We start from the raw sequence: 12220 nt of genomic DNA, 5'->3' as shown, positions 1-12220 counted from the left end.
GGTGGTAGATTCTGCGAGGCACTACTCTTGCTAGGGCTAGTGTTAGCAAATTCTCTCAGGTTGAGCCCGTGAGCTCACCTACCAGTCCGGGTTAGCTTGAATAGCCTCTTAGGCTACCAGTGACTAGGAAAGAAAAAAGGTGACTTCGCACGGATCAGTGTGCTAATTCTGCCTATTTTTGTTGCAAAGCAGTTTTCTGGTTTGAATGGTACAGTCAACATACAAAATAATCGAGTTTTCGACCAATAGTGGCAAAAAAAAAAATTTTATTACTAATAATCAATATTTATTACAAACATACTTTATCATACATATTGCGAATCGGCTGAATGTATCATGTATCAAGAAACTCTTTATTTTACCACAAAACGAAATTTAAATTAAAATGACCTAAATAAAATCTAAATTTGTAATTATGAACAGGAATATCCTCTATCCTGATATAATTTGAAATCGCGACCTAATGAGGCTTCACTTAAATCCTTTTAACGTTGCACCCAACAACTCGTGAAAGGGTAAGATTAATTACTGACATTTTTGCGCTATAAAGGGAAAAACTTATTTTCAAATATAAATTTCGTTGATAATGCCATATTATGGCTGGAAAATGGGTTTTTAATATTTTATATCGAGGGGTGAAAGGCTATTTGGTTTAAGCGACATTTTTGCAACTTTACACGAGAGCCATTTAAAGTTTAAAATTTTGGAAAAAAAATCATAACAAAAAACTTCTTCAGCAATTTGAATGGAGTAAACTTAATTGAAATTCAATTAAAAACATCAAGTTGTTGATGCTAATACCGAATAAAACGGACCTTTAATTACAAAGATAAACGTCGCTTAATACAAATTGCCTTAAGCCCTTATTTTTCAGAGTATGGAATAAAGATTTAAGTGACTTCATAACCACAATTGGCTACAGGGAAAAAAAAATAAGCGACGCTGCAATATATTTTCAGAGTAAGCCAAAAAGCATGAAGTGACTTAGCCCAAAATTAATAGTAGCAAGCTATTTATCTCAACTACCAATTTAGATTAAAATGACTGACAGGCGAATTTACTTATGTGACATATAATATTGAAAATTTACCGTTTGATGTTACATTTTTTTACGTCTAATACTATCAGTGGCTGTTAAAACAACCTAAATATATCGCAATCACTGAAAATCTCAGGTGCTTATATTGAATAAATAAAGAAATACACAAAACACAACATCAGTTAAAGTATTTATTTAGAAAAATAATTAAGTAGATCAGTCTCAATGTGGGAACATCAATTATATTTATTTCTTTTTTAGTCTTAATCAACAACATCAGTTAAACTATTAATATTTTGTATAATAATCAAGTAAAATCAGTCTGACTGTAGGAAAATCATCTATAATTATAATAATATAATAAATAATTATAGTTGATTTTCCCACATTCAGACTGATTTTACTTGATTAATATACAACATATTAATTAACAACATCAGTTAAAGTATTCATATTTCGTATAATAATCAAGTAAAATCAATCTGAGTGTAGGAAAATCAACTATAATTAATTCATTATACATGATTTTCCTACATTCAGACTGATTTTACTTGATTATTATCACATCAGTTAAAGTATTAATACGTATTAGTATTTTGTACATTATAAAGTATCATTACTTTTACTGATGTGATATTAATCAAGTAAATTCAGTCTGAATGTAGGAAAATCAACTATAATTAGGTATTATTTATTCAGTATTACTTGAGATCGGCTGTCATAAAACTTACTAAGAGTATAATTAATCACAACCAATATTGTTTAATACCAATATTGGTTATAACTTAAACTAATAAAAACAAAATAAAAAATATCAAATCAATAAACAAAACTTGTAGTAATTATAAAATACAGCCAATGCTTGATAATAATCATAATGCAATAAGAAAGAACGTATTTAATAATCATTTTCTTCGACTGTATCTTCTACATCAGTATCCAGTAGAACATCTTTGGAATTGCAGTGTTGTAGATTTGTGTATTCTTTATGAAATATCTTGGGTATAACCCCAGTGTCACACAATTTCTTTAGGTCCATGTATTTGGCTTTGGTAATCGGCAAACTTGAATTATATCTACGATTGATAGCTCTAGGTTTCGCAATAATTTGTATAATCTCTTCGGATGCATTATCTTTCATTGAAAATTTTACTTTCATTTGATTTGGATGAGATTTTTTAAATGTTGCTGTACGGATTTTACTAATTTTACCTACAAGGTTACCCTTAATATATTTTTCAGACATATCATCAAAATTTAAGAAATCCTCGTGTCAGATTTTCAACATTATAAGGTGCTGGTTCTTTTCTTGCTAGCTGGCTTATTGTAGCCCATTGCGAAGGGGCCCATACAGTAATATTTCTTACGGATTGTTCGATTGTAGAGTGTATGCTGTCTACCGACATTTCCGTGTGGCCAGGGAGAAGGTAATTCATTTGAATTGCTTGTAAATTGTTCGATTGCAACAAAGCATTATGTATTGTTGCAAGGACTATTTTATTTTTGTTTTGTCCAGGGCAAGAATCTGAATAGACTGAAGCGCCTGCGCGCGGCAGTCCGGTTGAAAGATCACGATTTTTAACTCCCGGGAGATGAAATAAATATGGTATCATGCGACATGAATGAAATGTATCATATTAAAATTTAATGATTGAAAGACCGACCCGTATTTTTATTTATACCGAAAAAATGTTTCATATTGCATTACTTCATTTTATTGTCTGTATTAAGCGACATGCATTTAATAAAATAATTGGACCGAAATGTTTTAACGGCTAAGCAAAATATCTGAAACAAAAGAACTACTTGATTTAAGTAGCACGCTGCATGGAAAATAGATGCAGCTGAAAGAGCTTAAGCGACACTCCATGTCGTATTTGGGTGACGGACAAATGGTTTAAGAGACATCACACCATGTAATTGGTAGAAGTCAAAATGATTTAAGTTACTGCTTAATAAAAAATTGAAACAGGAAACACGCTTTAACTCTTATTGGATTATTTTTCTGAGAAAAGGTAACTGGTTTATGTCTCGTCTCTTAATATCATTGTATGGTTTAAGTACATTACTAAAAAAAATATTCAAAATCAACGTTGGATAATACACTGCCACTTTGGAAACAACCCAAAAATAGTATTGTTTCAAACGCCAAAAAAGTGCTCTGATTTTAATAAATCCGGCATCATTCGACGGAGAAAAATTCGCTGATTCCGTATATGTATATAACTCAATATCACCCTAGATGTCGCTTAAACCAAATAGCCTTTCACCCCTCGATATTATATATGACAAATTGAATTATGTACATGTCTTTTTATTTACTTGTTGAACTAGTTAAATCCAACTAATAGTTTAAATTATAAGGTTATTTTTATGCACTTGGTCTTGCCTGTTACAATGTAGTGCTTTAAATAAATAGTAATTGTTTATAACAAAAGCGTCCATACTGTATGACGAATGGGTTCTGGTGCGGGATCTTGATACTATAATAATCTATAATATATTTTTAATGTTCGTGGCTCCTTCTCCCTAGAACAAAAATATTCTCTCGCTTGAGCAAATCTCGGAGGCCATGCTCCCATTGCTCATTTACGGGTCAATTAAAAAATAATCGGTCTAACTTTTGTTAAGTCCTCAACGAAGTCCTTAGACATCACAAACTAAATTCCGTCATCTTATTTGTGACATTAAGTTGAAGTCTCAATTTTATCATATAGATCGTTACACTCTCCATGCAAGAACGTATGACAGCTTCGCGTTTGGCCAGAAATACGGTGTTTCTCTATCCGGTGTCACGATACAAGGTATTTTAATAGTAATTACATATATTTATTTATCAATTTATCAACGCAAACAGCCAACGTGCAAAAGAAGCGTCACGGGAAAACAGAGTTTAATCAACATCAGAGAGAACAAAATATAGTCAGTACCAAATTGCCATGCCATTGTAGTCATCGTGGCCTAACGGATAAGACGTCCGGTGCATTCGTGTTGAAGTGATGCACCGGTGTTCGAATCCCGCAGGCGGGTACCAATTTTTCTAATGAAATACGTACTCCACAAATGTTCATGATTGACTTCCACGGTGAAGGAATAACATCGTGTAATAAAAATGAAACCCGCAAAATTATAATTTGCGTAATTACTGGTGGTAGGATCTCTTGGGAGTCCGCACGGGTAGGTACCACCAGCCCGCCTATTTCCGCCGTGAAGCAGTAATGCGTTTCGGTTCGAAGGGTGGGGTAGCCGTTGTAACTATACTGAGATCTTAGAACTTATATCTCGAGGTGGATGGCGCATTTACGTTGTAGATGTCTATGGGCTCCAGTAACCACTTAACACCAGGTGGGCTGTGAGCTCGTCCATCCATCTAAGCAATAAAAAAAAAAAAAAACCATGAAGGAACCCTATTGTCACACAAAAATATAGCTATTTTATTTACTGTAAATGCAAAACAATATCCTGAGTAGACGAACACTCGTTCCTTCCATTTATTACCGTTTCTTTCAACGCTAATAAAGTCTCGATTTCAAATTTATATTAAAATTCAAAGGGAGAGAACTCCCGAATGAAGATTTTCATAGGATGCATTAAAATCTGTTCTTACTGCTTCGTTTTCATGTATGGTACAAGTTATAGCATGACGTGAATGGATATTAAACATTAAAATTTGTTTATTAGTACCAGACCTAAATATTAAATGTGTGCCAAAATCATTTTAAACACAATAGCCTCTTCAGAATTAAATAGAATATTTTTTTACAATTTTAATACGTGGCGTCCTAGTTCACGAACCAATAATATTTAATTCGATGAACAGAGTTTGCAGAATATAAAAAGAACTTTTTTAATTACAAAGTTATACATCTCGGATTTTCTTTACTCGGACCAAGCCCGCAGTCCGTTGGGATGGCAATAACAAGTCCATAAACCGTTTTTACTGCCTTTGTTCAAGCAAATGTATGTAGGTTTTGACTTTTTAAACAATGACCGTATTTTTGTATGGGCAAGAATATAATTCCTGAGATGTTTTTGAATGGACTTAGCGTTGAAAACAGTGATTCCGAAACCACGTTACGTCCATTCTTCGTACGTAATAAATATCCGTGTTAAGTTGAATCTGTCGTAACCGTGAATCAAGGAGTGGAGCACTAGGAAATTTTATTTTCCACTATTCGAGGGTATTCTTGGTACAGTGCGATGCCAAAAAGGTGTTTATTTATTACTTATTACTTTTATTACTATTATTATATGCATAGCAGTAATGCGTTTCGGTTTGAAGGGTGGGGCAGCCGTTGTAACTATACTGAGATCTTAGAACTTATATCTCAAGGTGGGTGGCGCATTTACGTTGTAGATGTCCATGGGCTCCACTAACCACTTAACACCAGGTGGGCTGTAAGCTCGTCCAACCATCTAAGCAATAAAAAAAAACGCATATAATTTTTTTTATATTTTCTTTGGTTTTCGCCTAAATTTTTTTCCGAAGACTGTGAGATGTTCGGAACGGCGGAAGTAATATAGTGACAACAAAAAAATGCTAAATGAAAAAGTAAAAGTATCGTTCGTTTGTTTGTTTCATCAGTTCTCTTGATAGTGGAGGTGAGGCGCATTTTCTATTATTTTTTTATTGCTTAGATGGGTGGACGAGCTCACAGCCCACATGGTGTTAAGTGGTTACTGGAGCCCATAGACATCCACAACGTAAATGCGCTACCCACCTTGAGATATAAGTTCTAAGGTCTCAAGTATAGTTACAACGGCTGCCCCATCCTTCAAAATTAGTACCCGCCTGCGGGATTCGAACACCGGTGCATCCCTCAACACGAATGCATCGGACGTCTTATCCGTTAGGCCTCGACGACTACAAATATTATGATCCTACACCAGATATGCTGAAATAAAGTCATGAGTTTGAACAAATTAACTTTTAGTTGCAAACCCATACGCATAGCAGCGGATTTAAAGGCCTAGTTGCTTTATTTAGTTAAATTTCGAATCCAAATTCGTATTGAAATTTTCAAAATATGCATAAAAAATGTGTGAAGTAAAATTTATCTACATTACCAGAATTATAATACACAGAAAGAGCTTAAGCGCGGTTTCATTGTACTCGTAGAAGGCCGTCAAAAATTAGGTCATAATGTTTAGTGTATTTTGAATTGGATAATTCACGTCGGTTAAGACATAAACGCAAATTATCTCATCGCAACACGAAATTGAAACCCACGCTATTCTTGTAACTAAATTTTCATCAACTATCACAGAGTTTTACAAGTTTAGAACGGTTTGAATAATTACGCAATTTGGCAATTCAAAGCCTAATGCAACTCTTCCTACCCCATGCAAATCTATAAACATTTTAGTCACGTTACCTTCTCTACCAATTCAATTCATTAAATCTTTATCCATAAGATACATTTTCATTTTAAATACGCTATTGTCGTGAAAGGCAAAACTATATCACTAGTGAAAGAAAATGTTTAGACTAAAAAAATATTCAATCATCGGGTCAAAGTAATAAATTTAATGTCACCTCTATAAAGTAATGAGTCTTTATCCAAGCTGCAAAGCAAATGACCAACAAATGATTTAGTCATCTCAGACAACTCCACAAGATGTATCGTGGCATTCTAGTTTTCTTAACCATTTATCTGACTACTTCTGAAGCTGTTACCAACAGTACAAATTGTGGTTATTTTCAAGCCGACTTTGATTTGAAATCTGCCTTAGGGACTTGGCATGTTGTAGCTATTATACCAGACAAGCTATTTCCGGATAAAGATGTCACTTGTTATAAAATGGAAATCAGCGAAACTGATGAGGTAAGATTTAATTCAACACTAACTAATTACTTTCATTAGCGTAGTGATTCAACTCGACCTTGGTCTTCTTGAGCAAGTTGCAAGTAAATGATGGAAATTAATATTGATCGCCAAGTTTGAGATTAATTCTTTCATCAAGCGATAAATTAAATGATAAACATAATAATTTCAAATTTTACAGGCCGGTCTTCGATGGTTGATAAATAGAACCACACATGGACCTCAAAATAAGTCCATAATAGCAGATGTGAAAGGCACGATAGTGAGGCAGAGGTACCATACGGAACATCCCTTTGATGTTTGGTCTAAGTCTACGGCTGGAATCAAAGGATGCTTTCAACAAGTCTTATCCTTGGATTTAGATAAAAACCGAATTCGTAAGTTAATGAACATCAAACCTACATGGTATTGAGAGAGATTCAATGTACAGAAGTGAATAAACATCATCATCACCAATGATCAATCATCAAATATGCTTTTCGACATTAATCATTTTCCATAGCAAAAATGTTAGTCAAATAGCTCACGTCGAACTTTTAAAGATGAATAATTTAATTCATATTTTAAGCTTTTCATTCTTTGATGGCAAATTTGGGTGTTTAATTGTCATAAATGTTTGAGGGTAATTTGGCACAATCATTTTTGGTAAAAAAACGAATGTATGCAGCGGTAGCATAATAATGATCTTACGTAGTACAATGTCATACAAATAATACCAGAACAAAATATAATTTTAAGGTGGTAGGATAGTCTGTGAATAAAATAATTTAAATTTCTTTGAACAAGTTTTAAATAATATACTTATTATTCGCAGATAAAACCTTAGCTCATGATGCTATGATGCAGTTACACGTGGTGGACTCCAAAGATGGTACTAGTCCGTTTCTGATGCAAATGCTCTGGGGGAAACTGATATCTGTTGTCGTCTATCGAAGGAATCAGGTAACTATCTGTATACCGAATTTTGTTACAATTAGGTTGTGCATTTTTTAAATTGATATTTTTATTTATTTTTTGTCTCATTATTTCTTGTCACATTATTCTTTTAATTCTTCGTTGGTCATTTATTTCCTATCTGGCATAGGTTTAGGTTGAGACTTTGTGCTCCTTAATAAAATATCTATTATCGTCTTTTACACGATTTTTTTTCTATGCCTTTCCTACGTGCATGATGACTGTGACAGTTGGCAACTGAGAATAATCAACGAAATAGTTGCGATCACAATCTAATTACGTGAAACCTCAGAAAATACAGTACCCGAAAGAAAAAGACTATTTCATTCTTCAAACGGAAACATATCTATATTTTTGACTAATTAACCCAAGAAAGATCTGATTATGTGATTTTGCAAAAGCAAAATAAATATCCTCTGGTATTTTTTTTTAAATTTACTAATTTAGAAAGGGTTAAGATTAACGAAACTGTAGTTAAATGTCTAGGTTTTTTATTTACAGGGAATTACAGAAGAGCAGTTGAAACCAATCTTCGAATTGGCAACCAAAATCCGAGGACCCCAACGACTGCCGAAAATCTGCGATAATCCCTTGAAAGATATTTTGCTCCAATAGTATTAATAGCATTTTACTTTATTATTTCCGGATTTTTTAACATCACTAAATCAACTCGTCAGTAGTCGATTAGATGAATAAGCAGTTGAAAATAATAAAGCTTTTTAGCCGACGGTTTTTTTTTTTATTTACGCATGTTAGAGTTAAGGTATACACATAGGATAATGCAATGTGCACCTTGGAGCTTTGGTACTCACTGTTGGTTCAGGCTTCCCCTGTTTTATACCATAATGTTCGATTGCTTGCCATTGCGTGATTGTTAGTAAATATTTATTATTTATTTATTATTATTATTCTTATCCACGACCATCCCGGTGTTCTGGCTATGTAGTCGGTCAACCATGCCGGTCTTCCGATACCTCTACGACCTAATTTAAGCCATTATTAATATATTTTTAATAAAAAAGAAGATAGGAATAAGTCGAGGTGTTTGTGAAATTACTTAAAAATATATATCGCACCATTCGTGGAAAAAGGTCGCAAGTGAAAAACTCGAACTTTTCAGGAACGTAAAAAAACTGTTTTGTTAAGAAATGGTAAATCATAGATGAAAATGTTCTTAAGAGACTTCATGGATAAAATTAAGCTGCATATATATCTGTTATTGATTTAAAACAATTTTGAGTAGTTCTCGAAATAATTTGAAATTAATCTGTTACGTCTTTAATCCCCGTCATGACATTATGACTTTTAGGAATAAGTAAAGTAAGCGCTTTGTTGCTACGGTGTTCACACGGATCATAGCTTCGTAATTTTACTTACGCATTTCTTGCCGACAAAATTGACCTAGCTTAGGTATGTGTATAAAAAAATACGCCTTTGTTGCGGAAGAATTAAAATAGAAATAATCATAGTAAATAAATTTATGTTTTTATTACAAGTTTAATAATAAAATAAATATGTCTGTATCACTAACAACTTACTTATTCTACTCTGACAGAAAACGTTAAAATATATTTAATAAATCGTAATTTTTTACTATAACAACATTTGTTTGCTATTATTTATGTGAAAATTGAATGCTTAAGGTAGTAATTAAATTTAAATTGTTAATATGAAGATATTGAATGAAATCAACCAGCTTTATTAAACAAAAGGACTTGATAATAATGTTTAAAAGTAAATTAGTCAATAAAATGCTCAAGACGTAATCTTTTATAAAAACCATGATAATGCGATCGTATATTATTGCCATAACAAGGACTTATCAAGTCTCTGTTGAAATTTCTAGAAATAGATAGATAGATAGACCATTGTATATCCGCGTTAGTGCCGATAATACTTGGTTACTTTCACTCTGAACCTTTCTGTTCTGCCTTCCCTTTCTGTAATTTGCATTGGTATTAACCCATTTAGGTTCTTCTTCATAAATATCATATTTCACATTAATAATTATAGGATTTGGAGATCAGCAAATAATCGTTTTATTTTAGACCACAAAACTTTGTTGCCAGCGGTATCCTCATACCAGTTTTAGCAAGTTCAACTAATCGTTTATAGTTAAAGAAATTCTCTTGTATCATGTGTTTCACAATACATACTTCTTCGTATTTACTTTCGCATTGCGAACGATTGAGTGCTTTTCGTCTGGTGCATAATAAACTTGTTTTTTTTTTGTTTCTACATGCTGCATCGAGTCTCCTTCATTCTGAGAATGAGATTATTTTTAAAAGCCGTGGATAATTTTTACTTGCAACATCCATATATACATATATAGTGCAAAACTAAATAGTTTCGGTTTTATCCTGAACAATTCTCCGAATAGAACGATATTTTTCTGATACACCTCGATGCTTCATTTTGAAAAAAAATCCATAGACATCTATTTCATTGGCTTCCCCTTTCGCAATTTCAGCAAGCCGCATATAGCAATAAGCACCTTTAGTTAAAATATGATCAACAGTGAAATTTTATACTGGGTATTTTGTTTGCTTGCGAAAAACTCCGACCTCCGATTGATATCAATTTTTTTTCTAAATCAAGTTTGATAATGGTTTTTCTTTTGAATTAGCTTTTTCTTTTTCTGTGCTATTTTTTGTCCCGTATATCCCTTATGTCCCCTATATCCCGTACAATTTTTTGTACTTTAAATAATTCTCGTATTCGTATTTCAATTGCTTTTTCTTTTTATCATCCGCTTGTTCCTACACCTTCATGTAACGCATAAAAAAAATTTAAGGTAGAAAAATCCGATATTGAATTTTGTGTGTTATTGATTGAACTATTGTTATAGTGTTGCTGGCTTAACATTTTGACAGAGTTGTTGATCTTTTGTCCAATTTAGATATAAACACTTTTAGCATAAGTAAGCTTTTCGTCCAAATTTTCTCTTGGAGTTTCTTGGAAATCGGTTTATATGGTCAATAAAGCTTTTTATTTAAATCATCTACTTTTTTAGGCCGGTCAGAATGACATCCTCGTAAATCTTTCACTGACTCCATCTCTTATTCATCAAGCTGTGTAGACAATTTTATCATTTATATCCAAATTCTGTATAAACATATTTTCGCAAATAGTTACTACATTTTCAGTATTTAAACTTTTTGGGAAATTATATTTCAAAGTCTATGCTATTAGTCTTTTCGAATCTACCAGTGTCATACGTTTAGGCTTAGATTTTACAAATCTTATAATAAAATACAAACCTATTGACGCTCAGAATTTCCCAAACATCAATAATAGTTGAAAATAACAATCCTTTCAAATTTTTCTATTTATTCGTTACACTTTTTTCTTTTATCTACATGGATCTCCCGTAACTTTTTCTCTTCTCTTTTCCTGTATCCATTAACGGTATGATTTACCAAAATTTTTGAATATTTTACTTCTTCACCTGCCAGGAACTTTCATCTCGTATTCTTTTTTAATTCTTTTCATTGCTATTTGATTATTTTTATGGGTAAACTACGATGCGATGAAATTTATATCATTGGCAGTTTAAGTAGGGTTTTCTTTTCCACTGACTTTCTCCTCCGCTAATTCTAAAACATTTGCATTATGCGATTGTGTTTCTTTTGATCGAGATTCTTTGGTTGATTTTGTATAAAATTTTATAGTTTCCGACAAAGTTGATAATACGGAATCACATTGTCTAATTCCACTGTTCTGTACTGTATTACTTAAACTAGTTTATGGTCCATCGTCATAAGAAGAAGAACATTCCTTTGAGACTTTATTTAGATTTAATATCATCTTCAGTAAAACTGATTGACATGTCATGTATGCGCATGCGCATCAACTCATTTACGTTTTCTTTCAATAATATCCATGATTTTACTTCTGCAGTACAGTTTGCAGGAGTATCGTATTTAACTTCGCGTAAAAAAATGGTACCTATATACGTATTCAAAATGGTACACATACGCTTAGTTCAATGATAGTTAACTAGGTAGCGGCATGCACGTGAGAACTATTCAGCTAGTGCCCATGCACCACTCTCGTGCGTGATAGATTTAAAAACAAACAAGAAATTTCGTGATACAATTTTTTGTATAATCAAATTTCGCAAGAAATAAGTACATATTAAGTATGTAGTGTGGTCTATCCAACTGATATGCTAATGTTTTTGTTTTTAATTATAATTACGTTACGAAATATTTTCAAAATATACAGTATAAAATTAGGTATTTTCATTTAAAAATTAAAATCCATCGAAATTAATCATAGAAGAAGCGAGCTTATAATATTACGTATGAATGATTCGCAAAAAGTCACGTACAAAAAACACGTAACTTAACTTGCGCACTTCACATCTTCATCAAATATCGTGGCAAAAGTGTGCATGTTC

The 12220-nt window shown here is 32.6% G+C and overlaps 1 protein-coding gene and 1 long non-coding RNA gene across 2 annotated transcripts; both read left to right on the top strand.

The window, feature by feature from the left end:
- Window positions 1-1825: 1825 nt before the first annotated feature.
- Window positions 1826-2702, top strand: LOC149502603 (uncharacterized). The gene is made up of 2 exons (XR_016323301.1): window positions 1826-2466; window positions 2556-2702. It is a non-coding gene; the product is annotated as an uncharacterized LOC149502603 (long non-coding RNA).
- A 3924-nt stretch (window positions 2703-6626) lies between these two features.
- Window positions 6627-8550, top strand: LOC114241246 (uncharacterized). The gene is made up of 4 exons (XM_028172040.2): window positions 6627-6864; window positions 7046-7241; window positions 7679-7806; window positions 8320-8550. Exons 1-4 carry the CDS (start codon window positions 6658-6660, stop codon window positions 8431-8433), a joined length of 645 nt encoding a protein of 214 aa, XP_028027841.2. The 5' UTR covers window positions 6627-6657; the 3' UTR covers window positions 8434-8550.
- The last annotated feature ends 3670 nt before the right edge of the window (window positions 8551-12220 follow it).

This window comes from Bombyx mandarina, chromosome 07 (assembly GCF_030267445.1).
Source record: "Bombyx mandarina strain Sakado chromosome 07, ASM3026744v2".
NCBI classification, from domain to species: domain Eukaryota; kingdom Metazoa; phylum Arthropoda; class Insecta; order Lepidoptera; family Bombycidae; genus Bombyx; species Bombyx mandarina.
Note: the sequence above shows the minus strand (reverse complement) of the source record. Positions and strands in the feature narration are given on the sequence as shown.

Excerpts from the sequence above, each read along its gene's own strand:
- LOC114241246 (XM_028172040.2), top strand. The coding sequence starts at position 6,658 with ATGTATCGTGGCATTCTAGTTTTCTTAACCATTTATCTGACTACTTCT. Across the intron at positions 6,865-7,045 it reads AAATCAGCGAAACTGATGAG|GCCGGTCTTCGATGGTTGAT; the intron begins GTAAGATTTAAT and ends CAAATTTTACAG. Across the intron at positions 7,807-8,319 it reads TCGTCTATCGAAGGAATCAG|GGAATTACAGAAGAGCAGTT; the intron begins GTAACTATCTGT and ends TTTTATTTACAG.